The sequence below is a fragment of the Mus caroli genome, unplaced genomic scaffold, assembly GCF_978045245.1.
Source record: "Mus caroli unplaced genomic scaffold, Mus_caroli_1 scaffold_1, whole genome shotgun sequence".
Taxonomy (NCBI): domain Eukaryota; kingdom Metazoa; phylum Chordata; class Mammalia; order Rodentia; family Muridae; genus Mus; species Mus caroli.
In genome coordinates this window covers 102,583,185-102,608,022 of record NW_028227256.1, presented here as the reverse complement: position 1 = coordinate 102,608,022, position 24,838 = coordinate 102,583,185, and the positions used below count along the sequence as shown (strand labels likewise).

The following is a 24,838-nucleotide window of genomic DNA, read 5'->3' as shown; positions in this document are numbered from 1 at the left end:
AAACCAAAAATCGTGATCAGGCTCTGAATAACCAGTCATCTGCATAAAGCACTTTCAGAAGCTCTAAAATTGCCATTGAACTAGAATGTAAGATCCACAAGAAAACGGGTAAAACTCTAACGCTAGTCAGCAACATTGTAGCAAACAGTGGATACCACGTGTGAGAGGCAGGGCATTAAATAGAGGGACTGTACTTCTGCGAGGGAGGCTGGGGACAGGGCTGCTGTGCCCTTGAGTCACCTTCCTTCAAACACAGCCGCATGAGCCAGGTGGTCAGTGTATGCTAAGCTGTTCACTAACTGCCCAGGCTACATCATGAGGGATCTGTTTGTTATCCACAGGTCAGGGCCACAGCTCTAAGCAGCTGTCAGTATGGAATGTTCTTCCCATTACGTCACCGTCTAAACTTAAGCTGAGTTCTGGCAGACTTGCCTGCAACCTACACCAGCAGAACTAGTTAAGTCTTCCTTTACCGGCAGACTTTACCTTATCCTACAATGCTCTGCTCGTTCAAGTGGAAGTCAGACTAGACAGCCTTTGATTTCAGGAGCCAGCACTAAGGCTCTAAAATTAGAGTTTTATTTGAAAGACAAAGAATGTTCTGCGAATTAATCTGAAAGAAATCATTCTATTCTTCTTGTTAAATGTAAAAATTCACTCATACAATTAGCTAGATAACTTTCAAAATCTTTCAAAAATTATAGTTCAATTTCAAATGGAAGAATTTGAACAATTTGCAAAGACACAGGCCTTTATAGGTCACACTTGTTCCCTCACACATTGTCCAGAAGGGCTCATTGGCAACTCTACCAATTGTATGAATTGAATCTGTCATCTACAATGACTCCCAGATGGACACACAGGAAATGATCCGAAGTGGGGAATGATGTATAGCTGTGAATACACGGAAGCAGATCAGCCATTCTTTAACCTGCATCAGCTGCCAATAGAATCATGTGCATGATTTAATGAATGAGTCTGCTCTAGTTTAACAAACCTGCCACTGAGCTGAGAAAGGGAGAGAATTGCTCTTGCAACACTAGCTGATCAATTCATTTTTATAAGGCAAATAATAAGGAAAGTTAGAACAATTTCTAGAACCATTTATCCTGTGGTGTTGTAAAATCAAAGCACTACTTTATTAAATGAGTTATTTTACACAATATGAACATCAATATAATTACAATTGTAAAAAAATTTATAACAAGAATGGACTGATTTTTCAGATTTCCACATCAGAGTCAACTGTACATTTACACAGAATTGTCTTTGCATGAAGCCCAAAGGGAACAGCATAAAAATGAGTGTTTCTGTAGCCCCTTTATTGTTTGCTGATCAACAGTTTGTTTAAAAAAGCAGCTGCAGGTTTGTTATCTAAGGTCTGAGACAGTAGAGAGTCAAAGGTATCATGAATTCACCTATAAACAACTTTATGCCTGAACATCAGCCAATTTTGGAGGAAGTGGAGTCTTAGGGTGCTTGCTTTCAAAGTGCTGCTTGAAGGTCTTGGGGTCTGGCATTTGTGTCCTACAGACAATGCAGGTATATTATTAAGGCAGCTTTGGCAGCAGCCTTTTGGTCATGTCCTTGTTTCTTCTTTTGTCCAGCCTGCTTTTTGGCATTTTTCTTGAGACTGAATCTTCTGCTGTCCACGAGCCATATCCGGGCCGGGCCGGTCTGGCGTTCGAGAGACCTCGCAGCGCGAGGAGAGCTGGGCTGGACCAGTAGGGAAGGAAGGGTCGAGCCCAGCACTGCTTGGGGCCTTCGTCACCTGCAGAGGAAGGACCATGCAGAGCCCCGCCGCGCCTGAGCCCAAGGCAGGCCTGCCCTGCTTTGGTTTTTTTTGAGATGGGGTTTTTCTGCATATCCCTTGAACTCAGAGGTCTGCCTGCCTCTGCCTCCCCAGTGCTAGGATTAAAGGTGTATACCACCAACTGCCCAGTCATTGTTCTTTCTTCCTTAACTTTTATTTATCCATTTAATTCCTTTGTGGCCAGAGAGAAGCTTCAGTGGGATGTCACTTCTTTGAAACCTGTGGAGAGTTTTCTTAGTGGCCCAGCAAATAATCAGCTTTGGTGAATGTTCCATGCACAATGGACACTGTTTTTGTACTGCTGGGAACAGGCTTGTGTAAGAAGGGAAGTTTATAACTGCTATCCCCATGGTTGTGGTTCATTAATGACCATTACGCTGTTTTTCACCAGTTTCTGAGAGAATCATTAAGCAAAGTGGAGTAATATGACCTCTTAAGAGCTTCAGTCATTTTTTACTTTAGTATACTTTGAAGCTGTTAAGTACAAGACAAGTTGAGAGTTATTATCTAACATTCAACTTTCTCCCTCTGTAAGCTCCATGTTCTTTTCACTGGTATTCCACTGTGCACATTCCTTAGGTCTGATGTGTTCTTGAGTTTTGGGTTAAGACAGGTTCTCATTTAGTAGCCCTGGTTGACCTGGAACTCACTACATAGATCAGTTTGTTTTGAATTCCCCTTTGTTTTAGGGTTTCCATTGCTGTGAAGAGGCACCATAACCGAGACAACTCTAATAGCTTACAGGTTCAGTGCATTATCATCAAGGCAGGAAGCATGGCAGCATCCATGCAAGCATGACACTGAAGGAGCTGAGAGTTCTGCATCTTGTTCTGAAGGCAAACAGGAGATTGGCTCCCTCGTGGCTAGAAGGACCTCAAAGCCCACCCCCAACAGTCATACTTCCTCCACTGGCTGGGTCAAGGATATACAAACCACCACACCCTTCACTTTTGTTTTTCTGCTGAGATCAAAGTCTGGCCTTCACTTTAAAAGTCTTTGCTGAATAGGGAATTTTGAAGGCAGTTACTTTCACCTTTTTAAAGAAATCCTTTGTGGTCTGCTAAGTCACTGCTAGCCTTCTTACTGACTTTATATTAGGATTTCAGCAGCTTTAGTATACAGGAACTGTATCTGTCCTGTTTATTGCACTTCTCTTGTGAAAAAGTTGGCTCTCTTTTCTCTTCTATTTCTGCTCTATGACCCTCATCTTTTCTCTTTGTGTCACAGTCTTTTAAATTGCACTTTACCGTGCATTTTCTTCTCTGGCCTTCGTGCAAGTGTGCACTGTCCTTTACACACCATGAAACTTGCTATATGGATCTTCCATGTCAGTGTTTCTCAAAAACCTGTGGTTCATGACCCCTTGAGGGTGGAATGACCCTTTCACGGGGGTCACTTAAGAAACAGATATTTGCATTGTAATTACAATTCATAACACCAGCATGACAGTTATAAAGTAGTAACAAAAATAATTTTATGGTCGGGATCACCACAACATGAAGAAATGCACTAAAGGGTCACAGCATTAGGAAGGCTGAGGGCCATTATCCTAGGTAGTAATGTTGATAGTGAGCTCTTCTGTACATTGGTTTAAGTTCCTTCCCTACAGTTTGGTTCACTGTCTTCACTATAAACAGTGGTGAGAAGCTGGAGGGTTTTATGGATGACACAGAGAAGATGCAACCTGCTACTCATTGCAACAACTATAACTGGTTCCCTGAGTTACAGTTCTCAGGGATAAGGCAAAGCAGGGGGTGCCTCACACAATAGGAACCTGGGCATGGGGAAGTCAGCTTAACAGTAGGCAGAGCCCTCCTGAACTTTGCGCTGGAAGGAGACTTTATTATGCTAGGCAGAAAACAAATCCTTTCTTCTTCCTGGAGAGCAATACTCAATCTTCCAAGACTACATCTATTTTAGAATCATCTGTGAAGTAGATTAGAAGCAAGGCAGTTGTCTCTGCCTGGAAGAGCTCTGACAGCCTGGGACCTGTGAAGAATTTCCTCCCAACAACGAATACAGAAGATCCCAATTAGCTTATTTCACATTTTATTTGATTTTTTAAGTCTTTTATTGATTCGTTGTGAGTTTCACATCATATACCCCGGCCTGCTCATCTCCCTGTCCCTTCATATCTGCCCTTTGCCCTTGCAACCTCCCCCTAGTTAAGAGTGACCAGATGTTTGAGAAAATAGTCAATGTGAAATAGAAGATGGCAAACAAATACAAAATAATGCTGAAGAAAACAGATAAGAAAGGAGAAAATTAAAAGCAATTCTAATTAAAATCTTCAAAGGGATAAAGATTTCTTTTTTTTTTTGATAGTATGAAAACAATCACACTAGGAAAAGGATCAGCGTACATGAAAGCTTCTAGAGCGAACATAATTGCTGAAAGAAAAACAGACAAAGATAACCCTCAGAAATCTTTTAGAAAATACAACACTGAGAGAAGTAAAATTATGAAAAACAGGTTTTGTGAGTGACTGCTACTTCTTTTTCTTATATCTTTATTTATTCATTTAAAAAAGTTTTATTTTTATTTTAAATGTCCGCTCATTGCTTTGCTTGCATGTTTGTGCACTGTTAAGCTTCAAACCCAGGACAAATGGCTGAAGTGCCTACTTAACATATCAAAGCCAACCTGGCCTTCAGGTTCTCCCAGCATAACCTCAGTCTCTACCTGTTACTGTGTATGTCTGTCTACCTTGCCCTCTACCCTGAACCCTTCAGCCCATGGGGCTGGGCTGCTCTTCCGTACGTAATCTAGCTATTTTGGCTATCCAACACTGTCTGTACCTTTGGCCCCTTGGTTGCGGCATCTGATTCCCCCCTCTCTCCTTCCTCTACTCCCTCATATGGCCCAGCTCAGTCTGGTCAGATCTACTCTGTACTCTGTTAGATGTGTCTGCTTCTTGATATGCTCTCATATATCTATAATAAACTTTCTCCTCTAACATATCTAGGAGCAGTCATGTCCTTTCTTTTATATTTCTTTTTAAAATTCATGCCACTATGTGTATGCAACGTCTACCAAGGCCAGAGGAGGGTGTCAGATCCTCTGGAATTGAGGTTACAGATATTTGTGAACCTCCACGAGGATGCTGGGAACTGAACCTGGCTCCCCTTGGAAGGACTATTAGCTTCTGAGTCTCCAATTCCATTCAGTGCCCATAAAGCCGCAGAAACTGGGCAGAACTCTCAGCATTAACATTCAAGAAACCAAAATTAAAGAAAAATCCACAAGTCACTCTATGATATTTTAGAACACAAACATGAAAGAGAAGACCTGAATTTCCAGGGTGGACAGTCAAGTCAATTACAAAGGAAATATACAAATAGAAACAAACTAGGATCAGATCTTCAGGATGGTTAGGGGTAGGCTCACCCCAATCTTGTTTACCTCCCTCTCTAGATGTGTGTGCATATTAAACTCAACTCTTATCCCAAGCCACTGAATACCTTTTAGAGTAAGGCCATTTCTGATCCTTCCCTGCCACCTGCCTGACCCATGGAAAAGCAGTCTTTTAGAAGGTTTTCCTCTACTCCCCATTCTGAGTGTTCTCTAGCTACCCTAAGGAAGGTATCTTATCACCTTGCTTTGTTCAAATTGTTCTCATGAGCCTGTTTCAGAACTTGGAGGTAGAATGGGGACATTATTTGCTTGCCATCTCTTCTTCTATAGGACACATCCTTCCATGTCACTCACCTGAATATTCTCATCACATCACTTCTGGTGTTCTTTGTTGAGAGCTCAGATATCTCCCTCATACATTTACTCCAGTATCTTATTCTTCCGCAGTTTGACGTCTATGGCCATCACTTTACACATTTCTCTACAGGACTTTTAATGCTCTGCTCTGCACATGGAAAATCAGCTCTGGCTGTGCCTTTCTTCTGAATCTCTTGGGAACAGCCGATCCTGCCGAAGGCCGAGGCACGGGGTTGGGGTGGGGTGTTAAACAATTATGCTTAGTAGTTTCTCTTCAAAATTCACAATTCTTATTTTCACGTGGGCTCAGAAAATTGCTTGGCAGGCCTACAGTTCTCCCACAGTTCTTGAAGGTGACTATTTTAAAATTATTTCTCAAGCTTCCAGTATTTTTTAGAGGCCAGGCAAGCTAATGTCTGCTTCACACTTGACTGATAAAACAGAAGGGGTTATGTGGAAACCCCCTAATCTTCCTACTACTCACCTGCAAGTGTCTGCCCTTGTAGCGTTTTCTTCTGTCGTAATAGTACACTATCTCCATCTGTGTGCTATTTTCTCAACAGTCTCCCTTTCATAGCTGCTGTCCCTGGCTGCTGCAGCATTCTCATTAGCCTCAGGCCCCACAGTACCAATACTATGGCTCGAAAGACTGTCAGCCATGTTAATGACTCTCCTTATACATGTCCATCACAATTCTATTCCTAGTAGTACTGCAGCTGGACTTTAAGGGTTCCTATTTCTATCACCCTCCTCCACCCTTTTCCCTTCCAACCCCCAACACTAGGTGGGAGAGAAAGAAGGCTAGAAAGAAAAGGGGGTGTCATTATTATCAGACTACTTCCTGCTGATTAGGGACATCGAGTTACTTGGGGCAATTTTGATCTTTGTCGTCAGGATTATCTCCAACTAGCAACCACAAGCAGCAGCAGCAGCAGCAGCAGCAGCAGCAGCAGCAGCAGCAGCAGCAGCAGCAGCAGCTGCAGCAACACCCCTCTTGGGGCTCTTGAATTTGTATACCCTCTCAAGAGTCCCCAGAATTCCAAAGCCATGTACTTACAAAAACTATCTTCACCTGGCAAAATCACATTCCTGTCAGAACACAAGGCAAATCATAGTCTGCTGCTATGAACGATCTGAAGCAGTCTTATATCCCACACCTGGGATTAAAACAAAAACATTCCCATTTAACATTTCTGTTTTTAAGGAAACCAATGTTCTCACTACACAGTTCCTTAGATTACTGCCGTCATAGCCATGGATGTAGCTGAGGCCCTTCCTTGCAACACCATTTGCTTTTTGATGCCTTAGTGCTATCTCACTGTTGCCTTCTGCTTTTGCCCTGCTGAAATTTCCAAGAGTGACTGGCAAGGTTGCTTTAGAATCTTTCTTCCACAGTAACTCATCCCAGACTCTCATTTCATTCAAATACGAGTGACTGTGTCCAGTACTGGCCTCTCCTGAGATGCAGGTGTAGCTAGCTTACTTCTTAAATGGCACTTTCACCCACAAATCTCAGGCATCATAGATTTAACAAACATAAAACAGAATTAGAATCAAACTCGGGCTCCTTTGCTTCTTCACTACTGTGCATCATTCACTCCTGTTAGGCCACCTGTGGGTACCCCCACTCTACCCATGCTGTTCTTCATGTCTTCCTAGTTCTGTAAGTCACTTTATGTCCCAGGCACTTAGGGTTCTTCTCTCTTCTGTGTCACACAGCCAAAACTTATTTTTGCTACTTTTAGGCAAAATGTCAACTCAAAGACGACAAAGTATGCAACCATTCTAATGATAATTCTTCCTCAGCCTTCCTGTCAACCTGTTCTTCCTTGCCCAACATCGGCTTGTCATTACTGCAACAAATATGTTAGAGAAACAACTGAAAGTCTTCCTCAGGCCAAGAACTTGTATATATGAATGGGCACTCCCGCTATTCAAATGTTTCCTGTGTTGGGAAGAACTTAAAGTCAATGACTATCACCTGAAGAGTTCGCACTTTACTTCCCAACCATGACGTCTCAGTGATAGGTAAGACAATTAAAATAAAGGAATCTTACTTGTTTTCCTCTTAAAACCCTATTATTTAAATATTTTGATTCATTAATAAAAGTATAGCAGGAATATACTGGTCTACTATGAATTCCCTAACTACGGATTGAAAAATTTTCATAAAAACTGTCAATATCAAGCACCTACATTTTCTGTACCTGCAGTAATCCTTAAACAATAATTATCTTTAAAAGTATAGTCCCTGGTAAGTTGACCACACTCCGGTTGAATGTTACACATACAATACTATAAGGCAGCATAAACCAAACATGATGGGTTTACTAAATCCAAACCAAGCCAAAAAACAACTACCACCCTCAAAACAAACAAGACACAAATACTCCCCCCCCCTCCAAAAAAGAAAGAAAGAAAGAAAAAAATGAAAGAAAAGCCTTGCTAAGAGGATACAGAAAGGGGCATGGATCTGGGAGGCCTTTGGGAGTACATAAGATCAAAACACTTGTGTGAATTTCTCAAAGAATCTTAAAAAAGAAATTATTTCCTCTACCCAAATACTACTATAATTAACACAGCACTTGCATTGTTCTAGACACTTTCAGTAATCGAAAGATGACTCAAAAAATATGGAAGGATAACAATAGCTATAAATGCTTTGCCACATAGGCATCTGTAGATTTTTGTCATCTGCTCTGATTCTTGCAACAATCTCCAGATGCCAGAAGGCTCTGTATCTATTCATCTGATAGCTAACATACATGTATTCCACTGTAGCTCAGAGTAGAGTATAAACATTTTCTTTAGAAATTATTTTTGAAATACATTAGTTTTATATTGCCACAATCCTTTTAAATAAATGTAAACTAGAATAGGAAATTTATAGAGATTAGATTTCTAAAATGTATTTTCATGAATAATTTCTTATTTTTGTACAAATAAAGTGATTAAAAATGAAAACAAAATACACAGCAAAAAACAAGTATGCAAAACATTTTATTTATAACAGATCAACATTTTGACATGAAAGGTAGCCACTTTCAATTTCTCAGGAATGCCTAGAATCCAACAGTTCAGAAAAACAACTATTCAATAATTTCACTATAGGTAAAAGAAATGAATGGTTTTGCCTAAGGCAAATAACTTTATAAGCTTTGACTGCATGGGAAAGCTAGCTTTGCCACAGGAAGTGAATGTGATCCAAGTGTATTAAAGCCAATTTACACAATAAATATGAGAATCATGTATATGCGTCCACTGTGTAAGGCCTCACATGAACCCCTTAGGCCAGTTATTCCATGTCATAGGCGGCACTCTGTGTCACTGTGTAGACAACTGGTCAGTTCCAGTGCGACTGTCTACCAACACAAGACTATATAAATAAAACACAGCAATGGGAACAGCCAGAGTTTAAGGGACCAGGTGGCAACAAACCAATAATAACTTCACCAACATCACTTTCACTTTAGAAGGGAAAAAGGAACCCCAAATGTCCTAAACTTACTTAGTACTTCTCATACAGGATGAAAAAGTAAACTGCAAAGTTTAAATCATCAGAAAGCATCCGAAAATGTGTTATAGGAAGTAGGCATTAAATTTCAGACTTAAATTATATTTTGTTGTGTATTTCAATTTGGGAATAAACAATTAACTCTTCTCAGTACATTTATTCTTGAGCATCTAAATCAAATGTTGTGAAATTCACCCTGGCTACTCCTCACCATGCTCAAGTGTTGTTTTCCTCAGGGAACTCCATCCTATGCATCTACATGTTGGGAGGCTAAACAGCACTTAAAGGATTCTCAAGAGAGATGTGAAATGTTGTAAGTCTCATCATTATCTACTGACTGTAGGATCTGCCATTCAAATTCACCACAGCAGCCTGAAATACTGTGTGAAAGGAATGCATGTAGTTCCTACAGAACATACAAACTCAAGTCCAAAAGGCACAGAGTAATGCTGGTGGCTCTTTCTAGTCAGTTAAGAAATAATAAAAAGTCTGCATTATTCTTTCATAATTTAAATACTTAAGTAATTTCCACTTTTATTACTTTATAACAATGACTTCAAATTTACATTATTTTAAGTACCATTGTAATAGCTTAGAGTATAATACAGATATTTGTGAATATCCCATCCAAAAATAAAAATTAAAAAAAACAAAAGCAAAAAATCCCCTCTTCACTATACATATATATATTATATATAAAAGTTATTCTCAAAAATAAGAACATAGAATAGGGACTTGGTATAGACCATTAAATCAAGTTTCTATTACCACAGTTATAATTCCCAAAGAAATAGATACACAGCAATAATTAAAAGCAGTGCAAATATCTTTGGAGGTTAGGATAAAATTATAACACAAGAACATAAAGTCAGGAAATAAAAAGGTAAGCGCTTCAAGTACAAGGAGCAGTCTACTTGAGGTCCATCTTAGTGTCCACCCGGGCGGGCCTCCCACTTCTACTTCTTCCTCTGAAACACATTGGCCAGCATGGCACCCGATGTTGTCAACTGGCCCATTTTGTTCAAAAACTTGGTCTTTGTGTCTTCACTTACTAAACTTGCAGCAATTGACATTGAGCTAGAAAAGAAAAATTTAAAAAGAATGTAAAGCATTAAAAATTTAAGACAAGGCACATGTGTGGTTCTTTCCACCATCAGGCATGGTGGTAGTGCCTTAACCTACTGAGCCACCTTGGGGACTCTCCAGTTTTTCATTTGTTAGTGACATATTATCATGATATTACACAAAGGTGAGGAAGATTTGTGATGAGAAATTTTTATGTATTATCTTAGATTTGCTCTTTACATGAAAAGCAGCAGCAGTTAACACCACACATGGATCAGGGTTTGCCAGACTTTGCTTTCCAGCTGTGAGGCCTTGAGGAAGCTGTTTATCTACACAAAGGGGCCTATTGGGACAGTGCAAAGTGCTTATAGTACATTATAGCACTCTACAAATGTTGGTAGTTTAATGGTTATCCTTTTGTCTGCATGCTTTGTTCCTCAGGAGCTATCCACCGCTTCCCACCCCTACCTGAGACAGATTTCTTATTGGCCTGGGAATGACTAATTTGGCTAGGCAGGACAAACATAAAGTCTCTGCTACCTTGGAGCTAGAATTATAAGAATGTACCACTACATCCAAAAACCAAAAATGAAAAAAACTAAAACCAAAACACACACACAGACACAGACACACACACCAAATCAAACCTCAAAACTGGTTCTGGGGCCTGTAAAGCTAGCATGGCGAGCAGTTGCTGACTGAGTTACCCTCCTAGCCTTGTGCAGTTCTTTTAACTCTATCACTTCATTCAATTCTTACAGCAAGTCTGGAACAAAGATATTACTTACTTCCCAAATGAGTAAACTAAATCACAGTGAGAATTACACTGTGCCAATAAACCTATTTCTTTGTGTGTGTGTGTGTGTGTGTGCACGTGCGCATGTTCTGAGCAGATAGTTATACTAATTTCAATGAATAGATTACAAATTCATCTCTTCTTTTTTCCAGCAGCCTAGTATGCAGGGAGTAAACACAATCTGAATGACTGCTGAAGACTGCTTAACAGGAAGAGAACCCTGATCAGGCACAGTTTTTCAGTGCCCTGACAACGTCCTGCAGTAGACAGGAAGCCCAGCGTACTGAGTTGTGGTTTTGATCAAGATGCTTTAGATCGTACTTTTGATTCAGTTTCCTTGTCTACAGAACAGAGCTTGCAGTTTCTACTGTAAAATATTCTGAGGACTAAATAAGGAAATGTGTGTGGACAAATCAAGGGCAATGTGTGGCAAGTTACACTCAATTTGCGTAATTTTAGAATGAATTTATGTTTTAAGTGGTGGTGCACACTAGCAATTTCAACACAAATACACAGGAGGCAGAACTATAGGTAAAACACTGGATGGAGTGTATAGGGAAGCTATTTTCATCATAGAAGATGAGGAAAACTTCCCAATATTGTACACAGGCAAGGGACTTGTATATGTACTGGCTTTGGGAGGAGCATGAGCTATGTGTGTGTTTGTGCACATACATCTATATGCTTATTTGTGTGTGTTAGAACTCAGACTGCCTGGATGAAACATTTCTGTGGTCAACCTTAAACAAAATGTGTTTGAATTTTATTTACTGTTCATTGCTCAAAAATCTTAATTCTTCATTGAAAATAATAGTATCTGTAACACATGTAAATTATTCCCATTTTCGAATGTTCAATATTACTGTTAGACATCTGCATTCACATTCTAGCTTGAAACCCAATTGACTCTTTGAATTCTATTTAGCTTTGCTAGAACACTCACACATTTGAAAACTCCCATCCTAAATTTATAGGTACTATTTATTTGACTGGTAAGGCTCAATCCAGTAGCACAATTCCAGCAATGTCTCTGGAAGCCTTTAAACATAAAGATTTCTAGGCTGGGGACTGTAAAAACGACTCAGCAAGAAAGACATTTGTCATCAAGCCTGACAACCCAAGTTCAATTTTCAGATGCTGAATGGTAGAAAGAGTACTGCCTCCTGTAAGCTGTCCTTAAATCTTTACATGTGTGACATTGCGTATTTGTGCCTGTCAGAAAACACATACTGTACATCCATGCATGCACCCTTCCTCAAGATTGCATCAGAATATTTAGAGGGAAGGTACAAAGCATTGACTAGAAATCTCAATCTTCAAAAGGTCACCGTTTCTCATTTTGGTTCTTATGATTTCATTCAATACTTGAGAAAAAGCTGACTTGAATAATTTTCTTTTATTTGTGTTTTTTGAGACTGGGGCTTACTATGTAGCCCTGACTGTCTTGGAATTCATTATGCATACCATTGGTCTTGAACTCACAAAGATCTGCCTGCTTCTGCTGGGATTAAAGGTGTGTGTGTGTCACCACACCTGGCTTGCATAATTTTCTTGTCTTCCAAAGAAGTGATTACAAAATAATACAAAACATTATACCTATAGATAGCAAATTTAGAGAGAGAAATTGAAGTGAATAAGAAGCCTTAAAAAAGAATAAATGTCTTACCCTGGAGGCTCTTGGACAGTCTTGTTTTCTACTTTTTGTTCACATTCTTTTATCATGGAACTTAAAATAACCTGATTAGAAAAGTCACTTACTTTAGTGAAATAAAATTAACATTATCAAATACTATAAACCACAGTCTAAACACGTATAAAAACCTAAAGAGGATGAAGGGTTAGGGACCCCATAAAGAGGCTGGGCCAAGGCTCTGATATGCAAGTAGGCTTATGTGCCAAGAGTGTGACAGTCAGGAGTAGGTACAGAATGCTGGGGAGAAATAGAATCGGAAAGTTAGAAACAAGTGATAGGCAAGGAAAGGAGTGGACAGAAGTGGATAGGCAAGGAGTGGATTGAAGTCAATATCCCACAGAAATTTAATTTCCACATTAAATTCTCCTCATATCAAGTGAAGGAGAGTGTGTTATTCCTACCTTAGAGAGTTGTAGAGGTTCAAGGATATTGAAGAGCCTGATGGAGTATTCCAAGTAGTAAACACACTCCAAAATAAGGTCGAGCTAGGCTTAAAAAGGGTTAAGCATGGCTCTCATAATCTTGCCTCGCCCAGGGAGAAAAGAGTGAATAAAGAGAGATGCTAAATTGCATAAGCCTGGCTCTGCTAGTCACAGGCACTTACCTCATGTTCTGGAGACAGATGTTCCATGTCAGTCCGTAAACATCTGAGGCCCGGTAAAAAGTGATTTACCATTAAATCCTCTGAAATGACTGAGGAAAGATAGTTAAGAAAAAGGGGGAAAAAAGAACCCCACTCCCCAAGGAAATACCACACCAACCAACCAAAAACTTCAGCCAACAGAGAAGAGATCATATAGAAAAAATGCTTTCTAGATAGTGCTTAGGCACAGCAAACAGCATGTGTCAGACTTCCTTCACAGACAGTACCTTTGTGGGGAAAGTTGATACTAACACTCATCTAAGTGTATTCTCACATTTCTATTTATTTTGGCGTTATCTGTTACTCTAACATTCTATAACTTAATTAAATACTATGTAAATAAAATAATGATGATGAACATTCAATTATGTAATGTTAAATTAAGTAAATTCTAAATATGAAATATAAAACATTTCCAGTGGGGTAGGAAAAAAGCTCAGCTGATAAAGTGCTTCTGCACAAGCATGGGGACATGAACTTGAACTTCAAACTGTGGTGTAATGGTGTGTCTGCAATCCTGGCATTAGAGAGGGAGAGAGAGGAGGAAACCTGTGAGAGACACTTTTCAGAACTAAGGTAGACAGTTCCTGAGGACCCCCACCTGAGGCGACCTCTAGCCTTCACACGATGAGCACATGCACTTGCACACTTTCATCACAGCTAAGTTGAAAGCTATGTAACAACATAACGAACGGCAAGATGCTTATAACATCACTATTTGTTATATGTAAGACAACTGCAAAAGATTGGAAGGAAGTATGTAAAAATGTAGAAAGAGATGGTTATTTATCATCAGATTGTTTCTGGATTCTCTTTTAAGATCCACTATGCATTATGGATGTGGTTTAACTGAGGATTATGCTCATCTATAACCAGCAGGCCCTCACATAAGAGACAGCACAACCAATGACAACACTTGTGTATAATTTAGGTTGAAATAACTTGTCTATGGGATACTAGTTGTCCCTAGCTTGTTTATTTCTGAAAATAGTATTTTGTGTATGGATATGTTTGTCTGCATATATCTGTGTGTACCACTTGTGTATCTGGTGTCTGAAGAAGCCAGAAAGGGACATCCAGATCCCCTGTGACTTGAGTCACAAATGGTTGTAAACCACTATGTGGGTGCTGGGACTTGAACACAGATGGTCTGCAAGAGCAGCCAGTGGTCTAAACCAGCTTTCTCTCCAGTCACATGAGTTTTTTTGTTTGGTTTTGACACCTGCTAAGGTGACTTTCTATTGGTCCAGAATGAATCAGACACCAGAATACATTCAATTTACTTTAGGTCCTGGCCATCTTTGAGTTTTAGTTGATTAGCTCCACATTCAAAAGAATCAGAAAGCAGTCACATTTATCAAGAAATAATTCATCTTATTAGTTCACATCAATTCAGGCATATTTTTATTGTAGCTCTTGAGTAAAATAAACCATGTTCAAGTGAAAAAAGAAGAGATCATTTATGAAACTGGCTTAATTTTTAAACAATGAACTTAATTAAGAAAAAAAAGGGATGTGATGCATTACTATTTCCTGGAAAATGTCACTATGGTCATAAACAAAGCTCCTATAATGAATGCGTAACTTGTAAATTCAATTAAAATATAGACGGGGCCAGTGAGAGCCTGAGGTGACCTGAGTTCCATAGCTGACACAAGTACGAAGGTGGAAGAAAACCAACTCTGGAAAGTTATCTTCTGACTTCCACATGCACTTGTGCTGTGTCACTGTGTACAATTTGCATGCATAATTTAAATATATACATGATACAGAGGGCTCCAGCTTAATTACTGTACAGACTTGTTTTCTAGATACTGGGAAAGTACCTCCAAGATGTAAGCGGGTGACCTTTGCATTAGTAGAAAGTGAAATACTGAAACACAGTCACGGAGGCTCAAGATGGCCAGACTTACAGAAAATAGGGAAGTTATTCTTTCAACTCACTTGTTGGGACTATCTTTTCCTCATAAAATCAAATTTTCAAGGACTGGAAATATGCCTATCATTTAGTCCTATCTTATATTAAAAGCAACTCTACTCAGTGGTAAATGATTAAACACCTCCGACTGCCAAGAAGACATTTAGAGATTCATAAGATATGCTCTTGCATTTTGGATAGCTCTGTGATAAAGGTTTTTTTTTTTTTTTTTTTTTTTTTTTTTTAGTAAAACCTGTTTCTATCCTTTATATACACAGTATATGACCTTCCTTCTCTGTAACTCCCTTTAAAGTACTTGCCACCCAACATTAAGTGCTGTCCTCCATGCGCACCAACTTGCATTCATTCATCTCTCCTTGCTACACACACCTTGTCAAATTTTCTCATCACCCCTAAGCCATCTACTCTCCAGCTTAAACATTTTTAAGGTCCTTCAAGCATGTCATGACATTTGATTTATTAGGCCTACTGTTACCTGTAACTTTCCTATGTCAGTTCTGCAAGGAAGCTTTGTTCTAATCAGCTTTGGAACAATGCAATGAGACTTTCTTAGTGGCTATACTCTTGATGCAAGTACGGTTGGAGTAATGCACAACAAACCCAGTACTTGACTGAATGGGAGCTACTCTAAAATGGCTCTTCTTCCCCTTCTTGTCCTGGCAAGGGGCTTTTTATTTATTTATCCAAGCAATAGTTTATACATACTTAAATACTTGATACTTTCTCGGTAGAGGTTTCTATGTTCTTTAGAAACGATTGGTTTTCTTATTTAAAATTCTGGTTTACACAGCTAAAGTTGTCCCGATACTTTTCCCTTTCCTTGAGGCACCTTTCTTTATAAACTATTAGCTAATCAGATTACACGAGTTTTTGCTTAACTTCTAACGGACCCTTTCACAGTTGAGCTACTAATTCTTACACCAGGGTTCTGACACTTCTTCATAAAAGATTCCTCCTTGCCAACTCACATTAGTTCCTCATCTGTTTCCTCTATCTTCTCTAAGTTGAAAATCCAGCAAGATGAATCAGGAGTGACAGTGACTTCTGCTTTTAGTGGAAAGAAACTTATAAAGGACACAGAGTGTAGTTATCAAACTAAAATATTGGACCTCTTCTTACTGTATGATCTATATTATAAGAAGCATGGCTGATGGCGTCCATATAAGTAGAGCATGTGTAATCAATTACTGACTTGTAATCAGTCCTGAGCAGTGAACCCTGCTTCCTGAGTATTAACAGTCTCACAGACTGAACAAAAGCAACCCTCCATGGTTATACTTGAGTTAAAAAAAAATCCAGCACTGGTGAGTGTCTGTGGCACTCTAGAACATCTGTATCTTATTTCAAATGACCTGTTCCCTCTGGTGAGGACTGTGACCTGGCATGTAACACAGAACCACAGTATTCTGAAACTCTTCCTGGCACCTGCCTTTCTCTATGTGAATCACTAGGAAGTTTAATCTTTTTCTTTTCTTTTTTTTCTGTGATGTAATTCTCTAATTACTTGCTTAGAATTTGCTTTTGTAGTTCTATTGAGAATTCAGCTTTCCACCCTTCCCAAACCCTTATTTCCTTTTCTTGAACTCTCCTGTCTTTTATTGAGAGTCAGAGGCTAGAGTTCACTTGGCCCATCTTCACTTCCTTCCTAGTTTTTCTTTACTAAACATAGTATAGACAGAACATTCAACACAACAGTTGAAGCTCATTGTTCCAGCTCAGTTTTGCTTTTAACTATGGAAAGCAGAAGTTGTCACTCTAGTCTTCAAGCCTTGGTTTAATCATTTATAATCTAGTGGTTGATATGGACCACTGATTTTCTCCTGGTTTGGTTACTAGAGATGACTACCATGTTGGCCCTGAACTTCTCCAGAGAGTAACATTTCTCTAAGAGAAACTCATAGAATTTCACTGGTTAAGTTAAACATTGAGAAATCCAATACCAGAACACGAAAGCCTAGATTCATTCTGCCCTGCATTTATTGTTCATTGTATAGTAAAGCTCAGGGTAGGAAACTCATCAGGGCTTTATAACTTTTATAAAATATAAACAGAGGACCAAAAAGTACTTTTAAAACTTATGAGATGGGTAGAATAAAACAGATGTGGCAAAATTGAACCAGAACTTCCAAAAAGTCTACTCAATTTTCACAGCTGGGTTTTCTGTGGGTTTACACTGGTTTATAGTGGGTTATATCAGCAAATATAGTTCAGCTCAGCAAGGATACAACAACACGACAGTGCACTGTAGGCTTCAAAAAGATGAGTTGCAATGTCCAGTCTTTTCGAATCCACAATTTGTAAGTTGTTCACCAAGGCTAATTTATGTAAATGTGGTATAACAACTGAAAAGGGAAAGAAAAAAGAAATTGTTAAATTTTATCACAATCACAAACATATACACAACTCTCATACTTTACAATGCATAATTATGCTTTTTCTTATAAGGCAAGAATGTATGTTTTTCTAAGTAAGTGATTTGTCATTTCAGAGGTTCTATCACTATAGCTACTGTCCAGTTAGTTCTGAGGACAGGTGACTTCACCTCACCTCTCAATCTCCCATTTGGAAAAAATGATAAACAAATGAACCAAGACACACAGCAGTGGTAATCTTTTATAAGGAAATTTATGTCTAGAAACACAGCATAACACATAACTAGGGTGGGAATAATTCTAAAACTCATCTTCAGTGGGAAAGAAAAATAAGATACAATACCTAAGAAGTCTTTTATTCAAGTCTGATTAGGCAAAAATTTAAAATAGCAAATAAAATAAAGATAAATACATAGAATTTAGATTTTAGGAGACTTTCAAATAAGATCTTAAGGCAGATACAACAGCTAAAGCAAAGAGATTTATTTATTTATTTATTTATTTATTTATTTATTTATTTATTTATTTTTAAATGCACTTGGACCTGAAGTAAATCTAGAAAAAGAGAATTTGAAGCTGGGGATTGAAACCTGCACTGTAATCCCAGTGTTTGGGAGGCTGAGGCAAGAGACTGTCATTAGTTCAGGGACAGGCAGAGTATGGAAACCAAAGGAAGCCAACTCAAATCAAAGTAGATTTATATGGGTCTTTAGAAAGCCTCCAAAGTATGATGGTACACTCCTAGTGGCCCTGACAAGTAGCTGAAAATTGTTCTAGATAAAACAACTGATGCTTGAAATAGAAGCAAGGGACTATAGCAATTGTTCTGTGGTCAAAAGCACTTGTTGCTTATTGGGCAAAGGGCTGGGGTTTGGTTCTTAGCACCCACATGGTGGATCACAATTATCTTTGATTCCAGTTTCAGGGGATCTGATATTCCTTTCTGGCTTCCTCAGGTACCAGGCTTCCATGTAGATATATATTCAGGCAAACACACACACACACACACACACAGACAGATACACACCCCAAAACAAAATTTCAAATAGATGTAAGACCCAAGGTCCAATGGAAAATTGGGAAATAATAGGGCTAATGAAAGAATTAATGTTAGTTAAGGAAGAGACTGAGAAATAATCTAATTATCCAATTTTCCTACTCTTTCTTTAAATACCAGGATTACTCATAAATATGGATAGTTAACAATATAGCATTGTTTTTGATATGGGCTTGATTTCACTGTAAGTCATATTTACAGATTTGACATTAGATTCCTCAAGGTAAAAGCCCCTTGAACAGGAAAATAGGCCAACGGGGTGGTGGTGGTGGTAAGAATCAAATTTCCTTTTTTCCCTAAAAATGTTTTAAAGAGGTATCAGAGACAACAGTTAACTAGATCTATTCAACTAAAGGTTTTCTTAAATTTACCTTTAACTGTTCTTTTGGAACTAATGGGAAAAGAAAAAGTTTTTTGTTTCCTATTATATAATTTTTACATATTTAATAGGTAGGCATCTATTACATGGATAAAACTATCACATATTAGATTTACTTTTTACAGTTCTTAAAAATTCTAGGAGACATTGAAATACAGATAGTGTTTGCTCTGAGAAATAACTGTCAGCCTAGAATTACAAAGGACAAAGCCTCCATGGATCTATGAAAATAACTGTTCCACATCATGCTCATGGAGATCCAGATGGTTTCTTCTTCCAAATCTCCCCTGTGGGTCTATGTAAATAGGTTACATAATGCTCTACCTGCAACTAGATTCAACAACATGGCATAAGCCAAAGACCCATTATTACTTAGCATATCCCTTAATCTAGGTGCTAGGAATTATCCTCTCCTTCAAAGGAACTACTGTCTCAATGTCAACCCACCTTCAGAGCTTTGACTGGGACCTCACGTAAATGTGGTGCTGTAACACTGAGACTGTCCATGCTCATAACTAGAAGAGCAATCTTGTTCTGTTGGTTGGCTAACTAATTATAAGTACATTCACCTAATGAGCAGAGACTCTCATTGTATTACTAAGTGCCCATGCCCTCACAAACCTTTTGGACACGATAGTCCAAATTACTTAATATATTTTGTTGATCATTCTGATCTTAAAACTGGTTAAAAAAAACCAGACTATCAGCCTGGCTATATAATAAACAGTCTATTAGAGAATACACTATTATAGTAGAAACCACACTGACTTAATTGGCCAATCCTATGATCCTCTAGAAAGGATAGCAAATTCCTAAAACTAATAGGACCATAAAGTTCTATCACAATGATAACAAACATGCTTTTAGAGTGTATAACAAACATGTTTTTGGATACCAAACATGCTGGGGTGGGTTTGATGCCACCCAAGAAACTGTTATGAAGGATGAGGGCCACTATAAAGGATACAAAGGAGAATCTAGAGAAAATGAGTTAGCATATGATTAAGTAGATCTAAACACTGAAAATTAAAACAAAGTAGTGTACCAGGATGGCAGCATGCCAAGAGGGATAAGTAAGAGCGTGACTAGCGGCCAGAAGCACAAAAGCATCCATAAAATTTTGATTAAGAAAGTCTCTTAAGCAACTACAGGTGGAGAGCTACTCAGTGTTTTATAGTTGATTTCGGAACACAACAGGGATCAGTTCCAGGATAGTTTTTAGAACACCAAAACAAAGAACAGCAAGGTTTTGACACTCAGACAAGCTCCTGGCTATGATGGAACAATGCAGAACAGGTAGAAAGGTCACTTACACTCATCTCGGAACCGGGGTTCTGCATTAGGCCCGACTCTGCCAAATGTTCGGATGACCTCTGTATGCAAAGAATGCTGGTCTTGGTACTGAGGGTCTTCCAGGAAAGAAGCCAACTGCATCTTCACTCTTTCCAGCAACTTGAAATCAGAAATAGAATATTAAAATTGGAGTATGTTGTTAGGGTGAACAATAAGCAGATTAAAAATGGCCTATGGTAGTAGATTAGTTTTCTTATTTCTCACCCATTATTTATATGTAAGTATACTGTAGCTGTCTTCAGACACCCCAGAAGAGAGCATCAGATCTCATTATGTACGGTTGTGAGTCACCATGTGGTTGCTGGGTTTTGAACTCAGTACCTTTAGAATAACAGTCAGTGCTCTTAACCACTGAGCCATCTCTCCAGCCTTGTTAATTTAGGTTAACAAGCAAATACACCTAACAAAAACTTAAAAACAAGTGGAAAAAAAAAAAAGCCAACTGTATAAGGAAAAGTTGATCAAGTTTTTGCTTTTGTATCTAAGTTATAAGTCTCAAACCATAGTGTAGGTACCAGCTATCCACCCCTGAAGCAGTGAGTCATGGCTGACTTACATCTTACTCACAGTTCCCTAAAAGACATTGTATTTTTAGGATTTAAGACCATGTTGAAATTCTGGCAAGACTGCAAGCATTGCAGAAAGATGTGCTCTTTTTTCTGTTGCTTTGTCAGTGAAATATGTAGAGCACAAAAAGGGGGAAAATATTCTTTCTATAACTAAAAATTTAGTTTTTATTTAAGAATCTTTACAAAATCAAATTTCATTGAATTTCTTATTTTGATGAGTAATATATCCACAAATCACTTAGTTTCAAGTCCACAAAATTTTTTTCATTTGTACTAAATATATTCCCAGTATGACAAAAAAGCAAAAAACCCCTGAAACTCATTTTTTTAAGTTTAAGAATTTTTATGTGTATGAGTGTTTTGCATGTATGAATGTATATGTATGTATGTATACACACACACACACACACACTATTTGTGTACCTGGTGCTTGGAGAGGCCAGAAGAGGGCATCTTGCTTCCCTGAAAGTGGAGTTATGGATGGTTGTGAGCCTCCATATGGGTGCTGGGACCTAAACCCAAATTTTTTGCTAGAGCAGCAAAAGCTCTTAACCACTGAACCATCTCTCTAGTACCTTGAGAAGTGTGTCATATGTAAGGTTGCAGTTAGGCACAGAACATAAAGACTTTGATTCTGAAACCATAGTTTCAGAATCAAGAAAATCTTCATGGAGAAAAATCTTGCTGAACACCTGAAGCAGGGAAGTCAGGGTTTACAGTGGTACAAGCCACAAGATCTACATAACATATTAGAGGATTTTATAAGGTAGCATCTATGACAGTTATTAGGGTTAGGTCCCTTCTCTACTTCATCTGTACAAGGGAGATAGCTTTGTTTTCCTAATGTTTTATGGCAATAAAATATGTACGCTGGGCATGATGGTGCACATCATTAATCCCAGCACTTGGAAGGCAGAATTCTGTGAGTTTAACAACAGTTTGGCCTATACAGGAAACATCAGACCAGTCATGGTTATTTAATGAGATTTTATCTAAAAGGAGGGGGAAAAAAAGAATGTATGTAGGTTGGTTATATCCAGCTAGGGTAAAGTTAATTTTTTAACTGAGAATTCTAACAATTAGTCTAAACTATGGTACTTTTAAATTTCTGGTAAGTAATTAAGAAATGCCATAAAAGTTATGATGCTCCCTGACCCCACCTTTGGGTATGTCATCAGAAATCTGTCATCACCACTGGCACAGAGTGTAAACAAATGTCTAGGTCCTACCTCTCTCTGAATAACTGTTTCCATAATAGTGCCAAATGCTGGGATTGTAGCAATCCTGACAGAGCTGTTAGAAATCAAAAAGGAAAGAGACTGAGACTTCCCTGAAAGACAATAGGATTATCATTAACATATGTATCAAAATAAGCACAAGGTAGAAATCCCACATTAGTCTCTAGCAATGACAGTTAAACTTGTAAAGAGCAGACCAAGAAGAATGCTCAGTAAGACAGGCAGGATAACTCAGGGTCACAGTCTGTGAACTCACAATTCAGGATCACCGGACAAGGTAACAAGGGCCGGAGCAACCCGCTTGTCAACTAATGCTTCACTCATGCCTCGAAGAGTCAGCTGTAAACCAGTCAACATGCAATAAAAAATGGTTTGGTAAACTGGAATGAGAACTGGGTTAGCTGTGACTGAGGATGGGCAGGCAGACTCACTGGCCTTTCTTGCTTTAGTTGTCCACTTAAGACATTAAAATGTTAAGCCTTTGGTTCATGCCACTACACTCACTGGTAACAACCTGTTAGTGAGATTAGCAGAGCATCCTTTCTTGGCTTGAAGAAATAGTCCATCAGCATGTTTTGGTTTTGAAAGTGTTTATTGATTATTCATTCTAATACTTTTTTCTCTATTATATGGCCTCTAAGTTAGGCTTATTGTGAGATTGACTTAAAATACAACCTCAACGGTGTACTAATAGCAACATGATAAAGTTGAAAATCAAATAGGCCTATAACCTACTGTTACTATTTTCAAGTGACTATTAACAGCATGATGGTTATTTCTCACCAGGCACATTAGGAAAGGAATGCTGGACATGGAAGGCAGGGACAACACTTACATTTCAGGGTCACTGGAGAGAGTAATGAGAGCAGGAACAACCCTCTGAGCTACCAGAGTCTCATTCACCCCCTTCACCAACAGCTGATTGGTCAGCACAGGGGGTATTCACAGGTGGTGCATGGAAAGCAAACAGTGTGCCACGGGAAGAAGAGAGGAACAACCAAGAGAAAGAGAGAAAACACAAAAGCAAAACCAAAATTAGAAGCTAAGCGAATACTGCTACTAGAGTGCTTACCAAGGCATAGAAGGCTTAGAAGGAAAGAAAGCTTAAATTGCCTAGCAGTCCACAAAGAGGCTTGTCACCATTTGGATGGCAGTTTGTTCTTTAGGTCAAAGATTATACTCAATTTTCATCTTCAATTAAAATGCAAAGAAAAGTTTCCTTTTCTCTCTTTTTGGTTTTATTGAGACAGGGTCTCACTATATAGCCCTGGAACTCACTATGGAGACCAGGATGGCCTTGAACTTACAGAGATCCCCTTGCCTCTTGTCTCTTTTGTTGGGATTAAAGGCATGCACCACTATACTATACTCAGCTCTCAAAAAAACAAACAAACAAACAACAAAACCCTAAAATGGAGACATACTGTATTAATAATAACTAGTTAGTTAAAATTATTAAAAGTCAACTGAGTAGGATTTTATTATGATCAATAAAATACAAATAAACATTTTTGAAAGCAAACTTCAAAATGGCTTGTAGCCATCACTAAAATGATTCTGTTTTACAGTGAGGATATTAAAGACCACACAGTAAAACTCCCAACCTGTCCTTACACAGCCTTATCATCTGAGCTGCAGACATAAACTGCAACAATATGTCTGGAGTGTTCAACCTAGACATTAGCTTTGGGTTCAAATTCCAGCTTTCTCCCACTATTAGCCATGCAGCTTTAGATAAGTTACAGAATCTCAGGACTGTTTACTTATCTGAAAATGCTGAATTTTGCATTTTGCAAGAAATATTGCATACAACACAGGGTATGCATACAATATGAATTTAGTTATAATACTACTCAATAATATATGATTTGGAATTTTTATAAAAAGAAGTCATTTAATTACATTTGTTAGTTTACTTCTGAAACCGTCTTTTTCTTATAATTTTCTTAAAGCTTATATAAATTTTAAAGTACAGGGCTGGCAAGATGGCTCAGTGGTTAAGAGTGCCAACTGCTCTTTCAAAGGTTCTGAGTTCAAATCCCAGAAACATGGTGGCTCACAGCCATCCGTAACAAAATCTGATGCCCTCTTCCGGAGTATCTGAGGACAGCTATAGTGTACTTACATATAATAAATAAATAAGTCTTAAAAAAAAGATAAAAAATTTATTTTTATTTTATTATTTTTATTTTTATTTATTTATTGAGGGGTTTTTCGAGACAGGGTTTCTCTGTTTAGCCCTGGCTGTCCTGGAACTCACTTTGTAGACCAGGCTGGCCTCGAACTCAGAAATCTGCCTGCCTCTGTCTCCCGAGTGCTGGGATTAAAGGCTTGCGCCACCACGCCCGGCAAAAAAAATTTTTTGAAGTACATATAATGAACAAAATCAATCTCTCTTTCGTCTTAAAATACTTTGGTTAGTACATGATGCTAATTTTTATAAAACAAGAGGGTAGCAGAGCATACATTTTGTTTTATAAAGATTACTGAAGTCACTGCCCCCAGATTCAGAATGTAAGCATATCTAACTACTGAATCCTCATCAATCTGTTCATTAGTTGTAGCTCTCAGAGCTACCATGGACTTTCATTATCAAAATCACCTCTGTGCATGTGCTAGCATTCCTCTTATAAAGCATGAAAAACTTAGTTAACATGTGAAGGTATTTAATCTGCAATAATCCATTACCATTTATC

The 24,838-nt window shown here is 38.4% G+C and overlaps 1 protein-coding gene and 1 pseudogene across 10 annotated transcripts in view; both read right to left on the bottom strand.

Moving 5' to 3' along the window:
- Nucleotides 1-1,097: 1,097 nt before the first annotated feature.
- LOC110304898 (transcriptional regulator ZNF706 pseudogene) lies at nucleotides 1,098-1,700 on the bottom strand (annotated as a pseudogene).
- Nucleotides 1,701-8,505: 6,805 nt separating this feature from the next.
- Relch (RAB11 binding and LisH domain, coiled-coil and HEAT repeat containing) overlaps nucleotides 8,506-24,838 on the bottom strand; it is an 89,403-nt gene continuing 73,070 nt past the window's right edge. For 7 of the 10 annotated variants that reach the window (XM_029483563.2, XM_029483569.1, XM_029483570.1 and 4 more), the window contains 7 exons: nucleotides 22,978-23,060; nucleotides 22,134-22,197; nucleotides 20,296-20,434; nucleotides 17,400-17,516; nucleotides 13,197-13,285; nucleotides 12,566-12,636; nucleotides 8,506-10,115 (listed from right to left, as the gene is read on the bottom strand). In XM_029483563.2, the coding sequence (XP_029339423.1) occupies nucleotides 9,995-10,115; nucleotides 12,566-12,636; nucleotides 13,197-13,285; nucleotides 17,400-17,516; nucleotides 20,296-20,434; nucleotides 22,134-22,197; nucleotides 22,978-23,060 (684 nt within the window). In that variant the 3' untranslated portion in view covers nucleotides 8,506-9,994. Of the gene's footprint in view, nucleotides 10,116-12,565; nucleotides 12,637-13,196; nucleotides 13,286-17,399; nucleotides 17,517-20,295; nucleotides 20,435-22,133; nucleotides 22,198-22,398; nucleotides 22,482-22,977; nucleotides 23,061-24,838 lie in introns of those variants that run through there. The other 3 variants (XM_029483566.1, XM_021158994.3, XR_015047570.1) reach the window with 2 other exon arrangements.